Source organism: Lissotriton vulgaris, chromosome 2_1 (assembly GCF_964263255.1).
Source record: "Lissotriton vulgaris chromosome 2_1, aLisVul1.2, whole genome shotgun sequence".
NCBI classification, from domain to species: domain Eukaryota; kingdom Metazoa; phylum Chordata; class Amphibia; order Caudata; family Salamandridae; genus Lissotriton; species Lissotriton vulgaris.
Window position 1 is genome coordinate 2,029,888,344 of NC_141687.1, and position 19,748 is coordinate 2,029,908,091.

General features: G+C 44.1%; 1 protein-coding gene across 1 annotated transcript in view; it reads left to right on the forward strand.

The window, feature by feature from the left end:
* Positions 1–19,748, forward strand: part of SLC30A4 (solute carrier family 30 member 4) — a 320,947-nt gene that overhangs the window by 109,074 nt on the left and 192,125 nt on the right. The window contains exon 5 of the mRNA XM_086958260.1: positions 8,814–8,919. Within this exon, the coding sequence (XP_086814386.1) occupies positions 8,814–8,919 (106 nt within the window). The remainder of the gene's footprint in view (positions 1–8,813; positions 8,920–19,748) is intronic.

The window sequence follows — 19,748 nt, forward strand, 5'->3', positions numbered from 1 at the left end:
GGTTTTCCTCAGCATTTTAAGGGTGCCAAAGCATCTCCCTGCATCCTCCCTAGTGTGGGACTCGAAAGACCGTTTTAAATCAAGCCACACTCCAAGATTTTTTTACTTCTGTTTAGGGCATGGGGGCGGGCCGCAACCTCTCGGGCCACCAGGCTGAGCACCAAATGAAGGGGGATTTCCCAATGATCATAATCTGTCTTCCTACTATTCAGCCCTAGGCAGTTACTCGACATCCATGAGGCTAGATCATTAAGACAACAGTAGAACTGCATAGCTGACCCATTAGAGTCTTGTGCTAGGATCACTACAAGTTGGGTGTCATCCGTAAATGATACAATGGTGATCTTGTATTTATCCACAATATCTGCCAAAGGGCCAATATAAAGATAAAAAAGATTGGGGCTCAGACTAGAGCCCTGTGGAACCCCTTGTAGGAGTGGCAGATGTTTTGAGCGATGCGGGTGCTGTATAACCTGGAAGCTACGTTCCTGTAAAAAGGACCGCATCCAGTAAAGTACATCTCCATCCAATCCACACACCCGGAGATGTTGTAAGAGAAGTTTGTGGGATACCGTGTCAAAGACTGCACTTGGGTCCAACAGGACTAGGCAGCCGTCTGACCGGCTGTGCTGATTAATATGAGCCACTAATTGTTTGTTCACCACCTTCTCTGTAGTTTTTGAGATGTAGGGAAGGAGAGAGATGGGGCGATGATTTTCCAGCAGCTCTGGTTCAGCTGAGGGCTTTTTCTTCAAAGGTAGAACAGTCATGTGCTTCCATGTCGTAGGAACTTCCCCATATTTAAAAGTTAGGTCCATTAGTTGCTGCACATAGGGTAATATCAGGTCTATGCCCTCCTTTATTCTGCTTGGTGCGGCTAGGTCAGTAGGTGAGCCAGATTTAATACTTCGAGCCACCCGCTTGAGATCTATCACTGGGGGGGATAGGAATTCCCGGAGAGGATTGAACCCCAGTTCAAACAAATTCTCCGGCTGTGAGGCAGGGCCATTACTGGCTTCCTCTGGAAAGGTATTGTATATATTAGATATTTTTCAGTAGGAAGAAGTTGGCAATCTGATTACATCGCTCCACGGAGTTAGTAGGTGTGATAAGAGTCCTTTCTAGGGAGGAGATCTCTTTAAGGGTCGCAAATAGTTCCTTACAGGAATTTTCTGCTGTTTCTATTTTATCCTTATAGTACGTAATACGTCCTGCTTCCGAAATCCACTTCTTCACTGATGAATTAGCCCTGTTAATCTTGTTTCTCAGTAGAAGTGGGTTATTCTGTAATGCACATGAAAAACTCTCATGATTAAACCTGGCCCATTTTCTCTGTGAAAGAGCAGAGCTCGATTTTTGCGTGGGTCTGGGTTTAATTAGAGGAATATGGAAGACTATGGGATCAGGGATTTAGGCGTGAGCGGATATTATCAACCAGCATTACGCTGCTGGCAAGACATAATGTTACTAACAACTGATTGTTAGACTTGTGGAAGAGGTGTGGCACAGCGGCCAGGGTGCCTGACTCTGGACCACAGGGTTCACGGTTTGATCCCCGGCGGCAAGTTAGCCCAGCACCATGTGACTCTGGGCAATAGCTTGCTTAATCTTCCCAACGGCCCCCAGCGCTGGGACACCGTCGGAGGTAGCTGTGCGCTTTACAAATGCTGGCATTTACATTTACTTCCTAAATCCTAATTTGGACCCCAGACAGTGATATTGCATACAGAATGTCCAATGTATGTTTGGTTAGTGCAGGTGTAAACACATTACACTGATTGAGGCAGCTCTGTTGGCTTCCGCAGAAGGCCTGTTTGAAGTGCTATGCATCATGCCCAAAGCAGGGTATTGTTATATTCCCTATATGTACCCTGATACAGGTCCAGGTAAATCCATACCCATCACCTATATTCTACCCTACATTACACTTATAACAGTTTACAGGGACTGAACTTTTACCTATACACAACACTGCATTCAGAATGCGGGTTTTCGTAGTTTTAAATCTCATTCATTATGCAAGAGGATTCTTGGAAGCTCAGCAGGAATATCATCTCTTGTATAATATCTATGTATAAAGTTCATCCCGAACGTCATCCTTAGTCCGACACAGTAATACAGGGAGGTAGGAACCCTGGGGAGAGCTATGGGTATATACACATCACATCTTGCTAAGATAGACAGAGGAGACCAGGACTTCCCAGCTGACACACTGACAAGAGACGCTGTGGTTCCTGCATGCAGATACTCCAGCTCGCAGTGGTCTAAAAACATCCCTTGAGGGGTGTCCAACTTGATACCAGGACTGGGTCTCAGTCTCAGTCCAGGTAATGGGGTTGACTTTATCCTAGAGGGATTCTTGGCTTAACACCTACACACATTCTAGGTACACTTAGCTACATCTAGTTGGGGAGGCATCGTAGGAGTATGCAGCTTTTATTGACCTGTATTTTATATACTCTTATGTATTCATGATTATTACAAGATGGTGTAACTCTATCATCCTTTTACTTTCATAGTGCTTCTAATCATTTATATCTGTTACTGTCTAGCGGTTGTTGCAGCTCATCTATTTTACACCAGAATAACAACTGTTCAATAAATGCTTATTGAAAATGCCAAACCTGTTTTTTCTGTGTATCTCTCCAAGACAGACTAAGTAAGCACGAGTGACTGAGCGAAAAGTAGTATATTGTTTCCATGGTCCAGAGGGATCAGGGTGGTCATGTTCGATGGTTGCCTATTCTCTCCTTGGTAAGAGGAGATTCTAGTGGCACTGCGAGCTAGCTGGTACAAAAGGCCAACATACGCGGTGGGCTGTTTAGAAAAATCAGTCTGACACCAATCCTACAGTATATGCTGTCCGAATGCGCAGATCCTGTATATGTTTTATAGGAACTACGTGACCGCATCTGGCATCACTGGTTAACTTGGCAGAAAAACTGAGGAGGGCTAATTTAGTTTTGATTGGAAGTGCAAAAACAGCTCTTTTACCACCCTCTTACTAAGAGTGATGGACAAATCTTAATTCTGTTCTCCGAATTTACACTGTGATTGTGATTATCACCAATTAAAATGTGGTTCTGCTGCATTGCTGGAAATGAGTATTCAAGGCATGTGTGCTGTTGATACACATTCTTTGAATACTCCTGCCATCTAGTGTTGAGTCCGGATGTTTGCTAGTTTTCTTTGAAGAAATCTTTTACCTTCACTTGGTAAGTTGGCTCCTCTTTTCGGTGATAGTGCGCATGGGCATCAACTCCATTGTTAGATTGTTTACTTTCCCCAATCGGGTTCGAACCTGTATTGTAGCGCTCTGATTCAAAATAGTCAATCGGGATACCTTTGGTGCGCAATTCACTCTACCTTCGTTGATATTGTTTTGATTGCGTCTCCTACCTTTTCTTGTGAATATTATGAAAAAACGAACTATTAGTCTGAAAAACTTCAACCTTTGGGCCTAGATCGTTTCCTCGGTCGACTTCTAACTGAAACCCTGGGTCAAGCCTTCTGCCAATGGAACGAACGCCATTTCCATTCTGTCCACGATGTCACTCCAATTATCCACACACCGGCCAGCACAAAGTCTGTAACCTTTGTCTCTCCCCAGAACATAGAGAAGAAGTCTATGACGCGTGTCGGTCGTTCGATCTAAAAAGACTTTGCGGGATCGTCTGGCTCGGCGAAGAGACATGCAGTATCAAGAACGCCCCTGATATCTTCAGGGAAAATATCGAGCAAGAAGAGATGGAAGAGGAAAAGGCCTTCTCCCTTCAGCATTCTGATTCCGAGTTGGAGATCGAACTTGAGTCCCACGACGTTCCAGCTGGACAGTGTGCAGTGAGTTCCAAAGCCCCTTTACCCACCAAACCAGTGACCAATAAACAAAAGGCTATTGGACCACCGCTGCCATTTGGCAATGGTAGGCACCAAGACTCTGATTCCAATGCCACATCTTCTGGCTCGGCACCAAAACAGCAAGTCAAGCTTTCCTGCTTGGGCCTGAGCCGAGACGATATGCCTTTAGTTCCGAAACATCTCAGATTGAAAGAGAAAAAGGACAAATCCAGCTCGTCCCGAAACTTTCGGCACCGAAACACAGACGCTCCCTTAAAGCCACTGGTGCCGATTTTGGAAAAAATGAAAGAAAAGCTAGATCCCAAACAGAAGAAATTCAAGAGACCACAACACTGAAGGCCCTAAAGTGATCCATTGAGAGATAGGCATTTGGGGTAGCTGCTGTATTTGTGTTATGGAACCCATAATCGTTTCAAATCTACAAAATTCCTACCACCAAGTGTAATCATATTTGTGCCAATAAAAACGCTTCCCCGCTTATGTGGCTGGGCCTAGTGCTTGCGACAGAAACTGATCAAACCAAGGTCAATGGGAGTCCCCTGGTGAGGGCTACCCTTAACCTGGATCTGATATATTCCTGTAGCAGACACCATATACAGCCACACAAAGGTGGCAGTGTTTTTTTCGGTACAAGGTGAGTGGAAGGGATGTTGTGGATTCCTGCGAATTCCGGAACTTCTCCTCACAGAAATGGAAGGAAAATGCATGTTCCGGGCAGAGTTTGAGGCTTGCAGGTCATTGTGCATAAGAAAACCTTTTGGGATCCACGGAAAGCATACCATCCTAGACTTCCCTAGTTTTCAAAAATGTCTGTGGTTCGTAGGTTTGCATGGTTGGTGCCACAGCACATCCCAAATACTGCTATTGCTTAACACTCTCAATATAGCGCTTTAGGGCCTTTTGTGCTATGGCCTCTTGGCTCACCCACACAAGTGAGGTACCGTTCTTATCAGGAGAGGTGTGGGAACTCAGAGTAGTAGAAAATATCTGGCTCCCCACAGATTTGAGAACTTTAGGTCACAGAAATGTGAGGAAACTTGTTTCTCATCAAAGTGTGACATTTTGCAAAAGCATCTGTATAAAAGGAACTTGCGAGAGCCACTCAAGTCATGCACCCCTGGATCCCTCTGGTTATCTAGTTTTCAAAAATGTGCAGGTTTGCTAGGTTTGCCTAAGTGCCAGCTTAACTAGGTCTCAATGTCCAGAGCTGCCCATATTGCAAAAAAATAAAAAAAGTTTTGGTTTCACTGCATGAATGCGATGTGTGTATGGTGCGTTTTTTTTTAGCATTTTCCAATCTTGGGCACTAGAGTTACCCACAACAATTGGGCTCAGTTTTTATATATGGAGAGACCCATGGGAGCTCTGGTTGGTTGTTCACAGATTAGAGATTTCCAACACAAAATGTAAATAAGAGTAATCTTAGCCATGTTCGCACCTTCAAGTTTTGTACGGCATTCTAAAAAAGTGAACAGAATCAATGCAAGTTGCACCATGCTGGACACCTCCGGGTTTTTAGATTGCAAAAAAGAAAACAAGGAGTTCTCAGTAAGGGCCAGATTTACATGTTGGCTGTCAGAGAAGTCTCTGTCGCCCTGGCAGAGGGCTGAATAATTGCCATGGTGAGACTACTCTGCCTGCCATATTTAGAAATGAGCACCAAGCACAATCATGGCTATTCCGGTCAATGCTTTTTTATGGTTCTTCATCAGCATAACCGAGCCGTCCATCAATTAGAATTCTTTTTATTTCAAAAAACAAAATCCAGAAGCAGATTTTTCTTTAGTAAGAAAAAATGCCCCTCTCACCATGAGTTATCTCCCATGACAAGGGGTGCTTTACCATGGTGTTCCAGGTGGAGATGGTCAGTGAAAACTGATCTGTATGACCGCACATCTAAATTCGGTGGGCAGGCATTCAGTTCAGCCACAGATGGTCCTTACTCAGTCGGGACAATGATGGAGGGTTGCAAGCAGACCAGCAATAAGTAGTTTCCCCAAGGTTACACCAGTGGCTGTGTACATATATATATATCGGACGGGAAGATCATTACCTTAATTGTAATGATACTCCGTAGTGACAAAGTATCCTTACCACTACAGATATAAATCTGTGGCTAATTTTCGAAAGTTAATCCACCACTTACACTGGTTGCTTTTATCACCTCCAGAAATGCTAGCTTCTAAACACAAATATTTGAATATTGAAACCAAGACTAATGAAGCTGAGCCATAAAGTCACGTTAAGGCTCCAACTGCTTTTTGGTGCATTCATTTGATATTTACACACCACACACACGACTTTCATACCGCTGGCCATGGACCCAATTCAACAGATCAATGCAATCACATCAACATATACTGCCCATCGCATTCATACGCCACAGGTTAGACACCCACCTCCATTCTGAACATTCACGAATGAAGGCCTAGTAAACCTTTGCTAATGGCTCCCATGGCAGCCGCATGAGGCTCAGAAAGCCAAGTCTTACATACATCTTTAGCGCACTCACTCTGATTAATCCAACTCGTTCCAGGAGTTCTCTGTAATTTTTTTTGTAAAGCGCACTACACCCAGGAGGGTATCCCTTCACTGACACAGGAGCAGTCGGGGCTGATCCATGGATTAACCTAGTCGAAGGGCCAAGTGTTCAACTTCGTGTGGAATGCAGTCATTTTAGAAACCACGCATATGTGCAGGGGCAGGTCATTCTACCCTTTGGGAGCCAATTAGGAGAAGTCCCTGTTCCTTGTTAGAGTAGTGCATATGCAGGCAATGTGTTCGAGTACGAGTCCGAATGAGCAATGGTGTCTGGAAGGTTACTGAAATCTGAGGTGGTATTGATATAAGTTGGGCCAGTGCTGTGAAAGGCTTTGAATGTGCGTTTCAGGAGTTTGCAAAAGAGCTGTGAATGGGGAGTCAGTGAGGCTGTTTGAGGTAAGAAGACACTCCTTTGCTTTCAGTGCTACTTATCTAAATGATAAGAAACTTCTTAATAGGAAGTAAAATAATTCGGTTGTAAACAACTCGGGAGGTGAGTGTGTTGAAAAATGCATTCTGAAGTGCTATTGTTTTAGTATGTGGCTCCAAGTCTTTCCAATGTATGTATGAGGTTTATTCACTGTGCAGCACTCGCAAGCATGGCATAAACAAAGACCCGTTCTTTCCATCTGACCGCAGAGGGAGTACAGCAGAGGTGTATTGAATGATAGCATGGTTATAATTCTACAATAGCTGCTTGGTTACATGTCCGCTGTAGATAGAACTTACTGGGTAAGTTTACACATCTGCACCATAGAGAAACTCTACACCAATTGATTACGTAAGTCTTTCAAAGCAAAAGCCATCGCATGAATGCCAGTAATTTGGTTACTTCCGAGTGGCAGAAAGATGGTCCCATACTTAACATGGTTTGCTGCAAATGCACAATTAGATTTGAAGTAAGGCCAGTTTTCTTCTTTCACATAATGACTTGAGTCTCCCTAAGATTTTCCTTCTCACACTCCACACCGCATTTCCATTTCACCAGTCCACACAAATGGAAATGGATTTTCTTGGCTTATGATTGTGTACACGCAGGTTGTCCCTTTTGGAATGGGTGTTGTTAATAACAAAACGCATTCCAGGATGGCCACTTTGAACTGCATTTTGAGTTTTATGCTAACCAATCCCATTCTTGGCTGATTGGTAGATAGGCATCAGCACTTAGGTGTTGCAAGTAATGTAAACTTAACACTTAAGAATAAGGGGAAATGAGTCTAAATACCATTTTTAGGAGGTGAATGACACTAACATTTATAATATTTTGATGCCCCAGTAATTATGAGAATGGTAATTTAGGATATCTAAAGAAAGACTTCCCTGTCTATGTCAAATTGTTCCTTGATGTGGATCGCTAATACAGCATTTTACTCCTATATCATTGTAATTGAATTATGTACTGTCCATTCGAACATGCTTTTGTGGCATTAAGGAAACAAATCTGCATAATTAGGGTGATCACTTCAGCATGGCACTAATTGCAGTTAGTAATAAGATATTCGTTTCCCCAGTTTCACATTTAAATTGTTTTCAAAATAAATAAATAAACCCTCTGCAAAAGCAAAAAAAGAACAAAAAGCCACGAGTGGCATCTGTAATTGGAGCATAAACTGTAAAAGACCACATAAGAAATCCACAGAATGTAAGGTTTAAAAACTGACACTGTAGGAAAACTAAGATATTCCATCCCCGACGAGATTTTAATGGAATTTTTGTTTCAGATATTGCCATTCTCCTTTGTCCTTAGGGTGCCGATATTGAGCTTACTCTCCAGTAATGCTGAGTCCTGTTGGCTGTTCTATGTCTAGAGTTCAGTGGTTACATTCCTTGTTTTATACTCTGCTAATTTCGTTCCAAACATTTATGGATTTTGTGGCATGTTCATTGACTTGCTCAGTACTTCCAATGTGACAGAGAGCAGTTCCTACTTGATCATGGCATCTGATGGGCAGTATCCCAAAGCCGCATGAACCATGGACAACAAGGTCTTTGATGTGGGTAAACCCTTTATTGGTGAAAGATGAACCCTTCATTCACTCTCCTCTCACTCTACATGTACTATCTAGACGGAGAGCAAATAGGGTGTGGTAGTTGGTGGAAGATTAGGTCGATGGAGTTTGTGGTGCATTATGCCTGGCTTTCAAAATCTTTAACTTTTGCTGCATAAGATATGTTTTGGTGTTATACCTATAGCTCTGGACATTCAACGAGCCCAGAAAGCGAGGGGTTGGGGGGTGGGGGATGAGGAGATAGTATAAGGTCAGTATTGTGAGCAGAGTGGATGCTTTGTGTCCAATGTAGGAAATTCTTTACGGGGTCGTAGAAAAGCACTGCAACGTTGCGTTCAATGTTATATAAAATGTAAATTGTTTTATTAGAACAAATCGAGCATTATCTTTATATTTTCTTTGCAGCCTGAATATAAAATTGCTGATCCAGTTTGTACATATATATTCTCATTACTTGTAGTTTTTACAACCGTTCGAATTATGCGGGACACACTTCTTATAATTCTTGAAGGTAAGCTCTAGGAATTATGTTATCTTTTTTTGCTGTTTTTGTAGTGCTAGATAGGAATTTATTTTGGTAGTTATTTGCATGTAAGAAGATTATTTTCACATTGTCAGATTCTGTATACCAGATTTACTGAGGAATTTACTCTGAGTCTAATTACAATCATACATTATTTTGTAGTTTTGTTTTTTTTAAATTCTTTTGTGAACACAATCAGCTTTTCTGTCAGTCTTGCCCAATCTGTACCAGTTATTGTTTCCAACTACAGGACAGCTTATCACCACATCTCTTTTTGCATTTAGTTTGTACAAGTGGTTATTTAAGCCTATGGGCATGCTTTAAATGGCTTCTCAAACAGTTATGTCTCTTGGGGTGGTTGAAGGGGTGGTGGTGGATCATGGTTATTACCTGCTCTCTAACCTGTTTTGATATATTTTTGTCATCTATTTGAGTAAGCATGTTAAGTTACATAATGATCTCCCTACCAGTGTCTTGCATGTATTAGCCTTGTATATAGTGATGAACATTCAGGTTCTGTACATGGTTACATACACAAAAAGAGAGGCAGCAGAAATAGTTGGCGAAAACCACATTCGATAAAAATAAGAAATCGTGAGTCTTGAACGATGGTGCAGAATTTTTCTTTATTGTATATTCTCAAAGATAGCGCAGCCAACGCATTTCACCTTAAAAAAGGCTTCATCAGGACCAAATATTTGATCCAACAGGGACACGAGACACGTCCAAGTAAACAAGGCCGTAGTAGTGCACTAAAAGTCCCTACAAACAAAATTAATTTTCTGTTGAGATACTATCTCTAATGCTATATTGTGCAGGTTCACATGACTCTAGGAAAATCTACCATTATGAACTTACATGCTATATTGAAAAGTGTGTTTGTGTGTGTGTGTGAGTGAGACCTGATAAGAGCATACGTGTACACAACATCTTTCTTGGAGGTTAAAACCACCTCCTCTCAGGCTTGTTCTTTTTAGTCCTTCTATTCCAAATTCTTTAAAGATCCTTTCAGTTTTATTATTCAGCGTTCAACTTCAAAGTCCTGGCGCACAACTACTAATAACAATGCAATATGATCTGAATAATACATTCTGCTAATGCTGTGCACATGTTGTTGTACCTTGCAATTTAACATTAAGAAATTACAAAAAAAATAGTAATTGGTCTCTTCGGAACCAGTTTGTGTGTTTTACTCTTCAGCATCATAGTATTACTTTCGTGTTATTCCTTTCAACTCTATAAATAATCTATTTCTTCTTCTGACTGCGAAGTTGCTTATCACAATTGAAGTCTCTATAGACCCTCAAAACAAATGCCGACAGAGAAGCAAGCTTCTGCTTTGAATCAAGCACAGCCTTTGCCAGAAGCAAAGTAACTGTCCAGTCTAGTTCTGCTGCCCTTGCCCAGGTGGAAAAAACATATGTATGATTATTTCAAAGAACTTTGTTTCAGTCTCCTTCTCAGTCAGGGAACAAAAACTTTTCAGTCATTCAAAAGAACTGTTCTTTCATCACATTCAGCCAATGGTTTTGAACATCTCATAAGGTCGTGCCTCCCTTAATCTCTCTCTGTTCTCCATTTTCACTTTGTAAGATCAGCTAAATCCTCTGTAGCATATCTTCAAGAGATGCAGAGGCTAATGTACCTAGGAGCCTCACACCCTTTCCGGATCAGAAGATTTGGGTTGGGCATTCTAATCCATACACTTCATTGTGTCCCATAGAATCTGGGAACATCAGGTCGATCCGGAATATGAACAATCTACTTAAGTTTCTTTGGTGGACGCATCCTGTGTGGTAATTCTGGATTGTGTTTTGGAAGTGGTGCACCAAGAGGGCTGGCTCCAATATGTAGGTTTCCAAAATGCTTACTTTCGATTTTACTTCAAGATAGCAGCAGCAATATATTTGATTTGCCAATGGAGATCAATGCTATCAGTACACTCTTTTGGATACTTCTGACCGTAGATTCTTCTTATTTTGGATCTCTTCTAGGGCCAGATGGATCCGAAACTTTTTTGCCATTGCTCCCTCATGCCAGTAAATGGTGCCTTTGGAAGTGACTACATGAAGCTGTATATAGGTGCCACTTCTGCTCGCTGAAATCAGTGGCTTTTTTTCCCTGAGCACTTTGAAACAGATATGGAACAATGCGCCCAAACTTCTGTTTTTACTGAGTCCAGAATAGTCTTTCCAGACCATGCGCTATGAAAGTCCCCTCCCCCAAAGACTATGCAGAGACTGCCAGAAGCAGATATTCTTTATAGATTTCCAGGGTGTAAACTTGACTAGAGGTTCTGCAATCCCTGTTGCACTTCAAGGCCATCAAAGAGTGGGAGGGGGAAACTATACATGACTGAGCACAAGAAACTGGGAAGGTCACTTTCCAAACATCAAAGTCGCTCTCAGACCAGCTCCAGATCACCACCCTTTGATTATTTGAAATGCAAGAAGTGCAAGTAGGACTTACCTTTGTCCTGCCGTTCATGCTCCGAAGAGAAGTTACAGAGTTGGGCGTTGAAGGACCTGACTCCACTTATCTCATCTTATTCAGCGCCTCTTCGAAGGCTCGCCCTGGCATGCCCTGAGTTCCCTGGGCTGTAGACCCCAAATTAAGCAGAGGCCTTCAGAAAGTTCATTGTCTGCAACTTTTCCAGATGATGCCGGCTTCCACTGGAGTGCATTCTGGCCCAATGGAACCGCAGGGACCCCCCCTCCCCAGTTGCACTCAGCTGGCAAGGCATGCCCTGGCATAGACTGACCCCATTGGGTTTCTGCGCTGCCTGTGCCAGACCCTGCTTCTACTCCCATTTCGAAAACCTCACCTGTCCCGCCTGCCGGCTCTATCATCGGCCTTGAATCCAGCACCACTTACGCTGAAGCAGACGTTTCACCACAAATTAACCAAGGTCCCCTAACTCTCCATGGCAGCCAGTAATACTGAAAGCTAGAAGCCTTATTTGGATCAGATTTCGACACCATCCAAGGCCTTCACACTGTCCTGCATGACGAAAATGGCGAGGAGGCTGCGGAGAACATACTCTCACCTCATTAAACTCATGCTGATCTATTTGTTGATTTACAGAGTGCCAGTGGCCAGTATACGTTCCCAGAGACAGAGGTTGATTCCCCTATAAGAAGAGTGCCTCTTTTGTGATCATAGTCTGCAGAGCAGCATACGTTTAGGCCCTTCAGCAAACTGCAGTAGAAACTAAAGCAAAGACAGACATCTTGCAGATTGAGCCTGCTACCTCAGTGCCATTAATGCCTTTTAAAGGAGCTTTTGACAAAAACATTGATGGTGCCTTGGTTTAAGTTGTGCTCGGCTCCCCGGGTAAATCTCTGTGAGGCCATGCATCATATAGGCCATCCCTGGAGACCAGCCATTTCTGATGCAGTGCTAACTCCTCAATATTTAGTGGTTTCCACATGTTCAAGTCTTCCCTTTTACATCCACTTTCCTTCTTGTTTTACCTGTTTTTGTTCAGACTTTGGCAGACTGGGTTCCTGTTTTGACCCAGAATGTTCAGTAGTGTTGACTAAAGGGGCCATAGATAGTCCCATTAGTGCAGAAACATGGGGGGCGGTTACTCCCAGTAATTTTTTATCCCCAAAAAGACTGCAGACTTGGGCCAATACCAGACTTTTGATTTTAGAACACTTTCCTTCTGAAGAACAATTCAGGATATTTACTTTGACCCAGAGTTTCCTTACTCTAGCTGATGCCCTTGGACCTGAAGGGTGCACTACTCAATGGTGTATGGTGAGGTCTAAACACTTTCAATGTACAATCATGTTATTCAGCCTTGCACCAGCCCCCCTCCCCCAACCCCCGCACCTACTATTTATGAAGGTGATAGTGGTTATTGTGGCCCTTCTTTGCAGGTTGGGCAACACATATTCCCATACCTTAGTGACTGGTTGTTGAAGGTTGCAGTGAGTCCCGAACTACCTGGAGATCCCTGGACTACACTGTTGTCATCCCTAGGGATCTCTGTCAACAAGCTAAAATTCTATTTGCAACCTGTGTTGTCGTTTCTCTTTAATGGGCCATTCTGGACATAGTGGTATTCAAGAACTTTCCGTTCCAGCAACAAATCATGGACATTGAGGTGAAGATTCGATGTTTCAGGCTCAGACCCTGGTGCCAGTGATTCTAAGGCTTCTTTACTTCACACATCTTGCTGTTACTTTGTGATTGTTGGCAAATGAGGGCTCCGCAGTAGGCGCAGTATTGTGGTTGCTTCATGTAGAGCATCTGTATCTTGTTGGAAATCGATCTGATCAATGGCAGGCCATTCTCCTTCAACCCATACCCCCAATGAGAGTTCACAGTAGTCATGACTGCACCATCTCTGGGCTGGGACCGGTAGAGATCAGGGGCCATTAGCCTCTGGCAGAGGAAGAGGTATCTCATCATTCTTCCAGAGCTTGGTTCCATTTGGTTGACCCTGAAGGCCTTCCTCCAGTCTTGTGTGGGAAAGCAGGTCCAGGTCCCAACACGTTGCATTCCACTATGTGGTGCTGCAGCAAGCAGGGTAGTGTGGGGTGCCGGCTTATACTTGGAAGTGCTGTGCATCTGGAGGTAGCACAACCTTCATAGGCTCTCTTGACAACCAATCATTTGGTGGCCTCACAAAATACTGGGAATAATCTGCTCAGCAGACTTCATCCAGCGTACCATGAACAATGTCTTCATTTGGTAGGGCGTGTCCGGGTTAGATCTTTTTGCCAGACTGAGACCAAAAAGTGTCTTGCATGCTGGAGTTTCTGACTTGTGGATTCCTGGGAGACTCATTCTACCTGCAGTGGGATTCTCGATGGTGGAAGCGGGCATGCCTTCTTATTTATGCCACAATTTATCTAAAAGATCAGGAGACAACAAGCTCCACTCATCCTAGTACCCCCTGTTTTGGCCATGAGAGTCTGGTACTGACTAGCTGAGCCAGAGCATTTACCCTCTGACAGTTCAGGGTCCAACACCTGAATCTCCACAATCTACAACTCAATGACCAGAGATTGAGTGGCACCAACTGAGATCTTTTGATCTGCTGGCAGAAGTAGAGGATTGTTTTCTGGAGGATTGTGAGAAGTTGGCCTGATATGTGGTGTTTCCAATTCTGGAACCGCCTTGTATCAGTCCAAACAATCCCTTATGGTGTCTGGTTGTAAGTCAACCTTGTAGACAAGCTATCCTAGGGGTAGCATGGACTAAGCAGCCTTAAAGGCTTAACTTAAGAGGTCGTGTTAAGTGAGCTGTTTTACCACATACAATCCTGTAATACCAAATGAAAGGACACCACACAAGTATATATTCTAAAAATATATGTGTTTATTTCTAAATTAGTCCCCAGTACTCTTTATGAGCAAAGGGGCACAAGCGTTAAATCAAAAGCACAGTATAACATACAAAGTTGCATAATTATGGATGAGGGCGGGTGGCCACTCAAACCATATACTAAAAAAGTGGTATAAGAGATACCAATCGAACAGTGGTTAGGCCTAGGGCCTAGAGAATCGCTGGGAGCAGTCAGGACTAGCAATGCTGAAGTCGGGAGAAGCCCGCAGGACTCAGGTGCAGCACGTAAAGTGCGGCTTGCACCAATGCAATGTCAATGGTGCGTAAAAGTTACACAAAGTTAGTTTAAAGATACTTCCGCTGAACCTAGAGGAACAAAACTTAAGACACAGACCCTAGAGGTGTGTACCAGTGTAGGAACACCGGCGTTGCAATGTTACCTCACCCACAGGAAGTGGGTGCACAGGGTCGAAGTGGCGTCGGGTTTTGACACGCAGGCTCTTGGTGCTTGGAGCTGAAGATGCTGCAGGCGATGAGAAGCAGAAGTGTCCGGTGTGATCCAAGGGTGGATCTGAAGTGGTGAAGACCTGAAAGCAGAGGGGACAATGTTCAAAGTCACTGACCAGTGACCACCGTGGAACCAGATTGGAACCAGGCAAAGTCGGGTGCAAACAGGTGATGAGGTGTTGCTTCTCTCTGCAGCCACGTGGACACGAAGAGGTCAAGGACGTCCAGGAGTCGATCACGAGCTGTCCCACGAAGGCTCTAGCTGATGGCGGTGTCGGCAACTCGATTGAAGCAAACAAGCCTTGGCTAATGCAAGCCACGCAGAAAGTGAAAAAGGCTTATTACTCGGACCAGCAAGATCAGAGCGGGTACTCCTTTCTACAGGAGCGAGGGCAGTTCTGGAGCAACCAGACGCACAGTGTAAATCGTAGGTTTCGTCGCCAAGATGGCCGCTGACCACGTGGCAAGTGGCCGGGATGGCGAGTCGAGTCGAGTGGCATAAAACAAAAGGGCCCCACGCAGATCGTGGAGATGCTGGAGGGCTGATCTTTGGTGCAAATGCTGCACGGTTGTGGGGCTTCTCAAACCCCAAAGCACAGAGTCGAGGGTGCCTCGGGTGCTGCGCAGTCAGCGTCTCGGGGGTCTTCCAAGATGTCCGGTCCCACGTCTCTCGGTGCCTCCACGGGTCCCTTCTTTGCAGGGACTGTGGATCGGGCTGTGAGAAGTCTGGGAAGCTGGGGCTTGTCAGGCTCTGCACTCGGGCTCCGGCGGGAGGGGGCGGCAAAGCTGGTGATACCTGTGTTCACAGGGTGGCCCCTCCTAGGCCACAAGGGAGATGGCTCTTCAGTCTTCTGTTCATCAGAATGTCGAAGTCCAGTCGTCTTCTTAGTTTAAAGGCGATTTCAGGATGATCTGAGTTGCATTGGCACTGCTCCCACTCTTATTGCAATCTGAGGGGTGGATCTCCTGCTAGGTCCCTCCCTATGGGTGGGACCAGGAAGGGGGGCGGTTACACCCCCTTTCCTTTGTCCAGGTCACACTGGAGCTGGGGCTGGTGTGCCCAGAACCGGTTTGACCGGAGTATGCAAGGGGAAGCCTTGTGCTCCCCAGGCACTGTCTGGTTTCTTTCAAACCTCCCTGCTACAATCCACTATCTGCTGTCTGGGGTGGTGTGACACCTCCCTGTGACAGGAAACCTTTGTCCAGGCCTCCTCTGCTGAGTTTCGGTCAGCAGTAGGAGGTCAGACATGTCTGTGGCAGAAGCATCCATTTTGTGGATCTGAGGCTCTTTTAAAAATCAACCGCGTTTTAGCAAAAGTAACATGTTGTCCCCTCTAGAGGGGTGGAATGCTACCCCCGTCGCCAGGACTGGCGAGGGGGTAGTATTCCAATTCGTATGACACCTTACACGACATGTTTTGATAAAGCCAAACCAAAGTTGACATATAACCGCGAGGATTATAATGCACTTAATAGTATATGGTTTGGCATTATCCCGGAACAGCTAAGGGAATTGGTCCCGACAGCTGCAGATAGGCTCAGCTCATGCTAGAGCACCATCTCACATTAAACCACGCACTCTGCCTTCAGGATTGTTAAGGCCTGCCATAGGAGTGGCTCACAGGTTTATATGTGTCCAGATAGGTTTAGATATAGGCATACTATATCTAAGCAAGGGGTGATTACACCACCTTGCCCCAGCTGAGTGATCAGCCAGTTGTGTCAATTTTAGATAGCCAGCCAGGGGTGGCAAAAGATATGCTGCAGCCCCTGGTAGGCCTTGGATGCACCTATGCCCTGGGCACCTATAGTGCTCTGTACAGGGGCTGATAAGGTGACCCAAGCCAATCTAGTTATGCACCTAGGGTACATGGAATCCATTTTACAGAGAGAGCAGATAGCCTGGGGCCCTGATTAGCAGGGAACCAGGCCAACTAAGTCGAAAACCAGCTAAACACAAGGCAAAAAATCTGGGGTAATCATAGTCAGGTAGCCCCCTTCCTACAAGGATCTGCACCAATTTACCAAATCTGTTTACTCTTTTGATTGGGCGAAGGTTGTGGCCGGGTGTGGAGACCTTCAAGTGATCATCTTCAGTCTCATCTGTCTCATGCTTTGATAGTTGTCCTATCAATGATATTGCATGGCTTTGCTGTGGGAACCATAAAACATAATTTCTCAGCCCTTTTGGCTTTTCTATGCGTGTTACCAGTTGTGATGCAACTCTAAATAAATAAAATAAAAAAACTTTAAAAAAGGGCTCACATAGGATTCCTCCTGCACCCTTTATTGTGCCGTAATTAGATCTTAACTTGGTCCTCACGTACATTATGTGCATACCCTTTGAGCATATGCACAGTTCTTCATTGAGATTGCTCACCAGTAAGACGGTATTTTTCATTTCAATTCTATATGAGTGTGTCGGTGTGCTAAAGATGCCGTCCCTACATCCTCTCTGTTCCACCATATTTCTTGATGAGTTGGTGCTGGGAAGTCACGCTTCTTTTTTGCAGTAGGTGGTCTCTCTCTTCTATGTGGGGCAGTCCATCACTCTCTTTGGTTATTTCTGTCTCACTCCACCAAGGAGGAGGAGTGGCTTTACCGGATGGACCCAAAGCTTTTACATCAAGAGCACACACTGTTCTTAAAGGAAAGTCAAACGATGTCTAGCATAAAAACATGCTATGCCCTGATCAAGAAAGAGTCTCCTGACAGTTTTCAGGCTAAATCTTATCTTATGTCGATTTGTAGAGCACGTAACTAACCAAAGGCTTCCTAGCACTCTGAGAGTAAGCATTATTCAGGCCTATTAATGCATAGTGAAATTAGTTGACTTAAAGTCCGGTTTTGAGGAGCTTTTTAAATTTGGGTTAATTGGGCTCTGCTCTCAAGCCGATAGGCATTGAATGCCACAGTTTGGGGGATATATAAGAGAAGGACCTTCCACCCTAGCTGGACTTCTGAATGTGAAGGACCTTCAGAAGACCAGTGTTTGAGGACCATAAAGTCCTATTGGGGGTGTAGGAAGTAAGAAGAATCCTAATCATATTGGATCCCCTATGATGTATTGCCCTGTGAGTTATGCAAAGTTAATGTTATTCTCTTCTTCACTGGTAACAATTGCAAGAGACCAAGGCATCTTTGGTTGGCGAGCATTTGGGTAACTTGACTATTGTTCTGGCGGCTGCATTTTGAACCACTTTTCTTTTTAAGACTGATTCGGGTGATCCCAGATACAAGAAGTTCTCATAGTCCACGTGTGACAGAATAAGTGCCTGGAGAGATTAAGTAATAAGTCCAGAAATTTGTGCAAGGTGCTCCGTATAGCGAAGCATGTACAAGTCAGTTTTTTTCTTTCAAGAACAGATTTTTTTTGCCAAATAACAACTATATATCAGAGCACTGTTACCCAGCAACTTATGCACATAAAATGTACTTAAAAATTACTTTGACAGTTTCAATGACAAAATAGGAAAATTTAAGAGCAATACATTTGAAATATTAACCAAATAAAAAGAGAACAAACCCCAAAACCCACCCCCCATCGCACTCGCGCCTACCCCAGAGCAGCACCAGAAAAGAACAGTCACATCTATCCAGACATAGTACACCTACATCCACAGGGCAGTGTTGAATATACACTATAGTGGGAGGGACACCAAATCAGCAGACCTGGCTACTGAAACAGGGTCTAGCTCTAGGCCACAAGTCAGTTGTTTTGCTTGTGCCTTCAATGAAATGGAGCTATCCAGCCATGTTCTTAAATATTTTATAGGACATGATGGAACTAGTGGGGTCTGTAGACTGTCCGGCCAACCTAGTGTAAGTGGAGATACATTGTTCCCCAATAGCATCAACTCCTTTTTGCCTCTGTTAAGTTTCAGTAAGCAGCTTGCCATCCAGTGGGCAACTTTCTCAAGACGGGGACTCTGCGGATGCTGGGAGCCATCACTTGGGGCTAGAGAGACCAGCTGTGTATCGCCAGCATAGGATACAATGGACAATTCAAATTCCTTGACGATTGAGGCCAGCAATTGAACATAGATATTAAAGAACGTGTGACTAAGTGCAGACCCCGCGGGGCCCCACATTTTAAGCGGAGCACATCCAAAAAGCACGGGGCTCCCAGATCTGGAAAGGATGCATTTTAGGAGATCATTCTTAACACCTATTTCCCTCAACCTGAGTGCTAAGGTGTCATGGTCGACCGTGTTGAATATTACAGTCAGATCGAGGAGAATGATAGCTGCTGTTCCACCCATGACAAGAATTTGTCTTACTTCCTCGGTTACCAACCATATGGCCGATTCCATGCTATTTTTAGGACTGAATCTGTTTTGGATAGGTGTAGGAAGCTGGCTCTGTATATACCATACCAACATAAGGTATAGTGTGCAACGAGTCCAGTGGATCCCCAAAGGTAGGTAGAGGCTAAAGTAGATAATACCTTACTCTATTCGTGGTAGTGTGGGCGAGCAGTAAGGCTTTATCTGAGGGTAGTGTTAAGCATTTATTGTACACACTCAGGCAAGAAATGGTTCCACACACTTAAAGACTGAACTCTGACAAATTTGTTATGCATAAAAATATTTCTTTGTTGTATTGTATTTTTAGAACCCAGCCAAACCTGGCGAAGGTAAGTAAAAATAGTACTTTTCTGATAATACAGTTTTTTTTAAACTTTATTTAGCATTTTAAGCAAAAATCTGATAATATAGTTGAATGTAGACACAGGTAGGTCAAATGTTCAGAGACGGTTGAAGTTACTTTGCAATTACTTTGTGATTGTTTTTTAAGTTACTTCTTAGATTACTTTTTCTACTCAGTGTGTTATGCCTAGATATCACACTGGGACATTTCCAGATGCAGAGTGCTGAGGCCCAGTGTTATCCAGTGGGGGGTTGGGAGGGGGTAGGGGCCTCCAGTTGGTAGCTGCTCAAGGGCACGCCCCTTAATGCGGGAGCAAAGCTCTTAGGGTTTAGCTAAGGGCAGAGAGGGATCCGAGCTAGCAC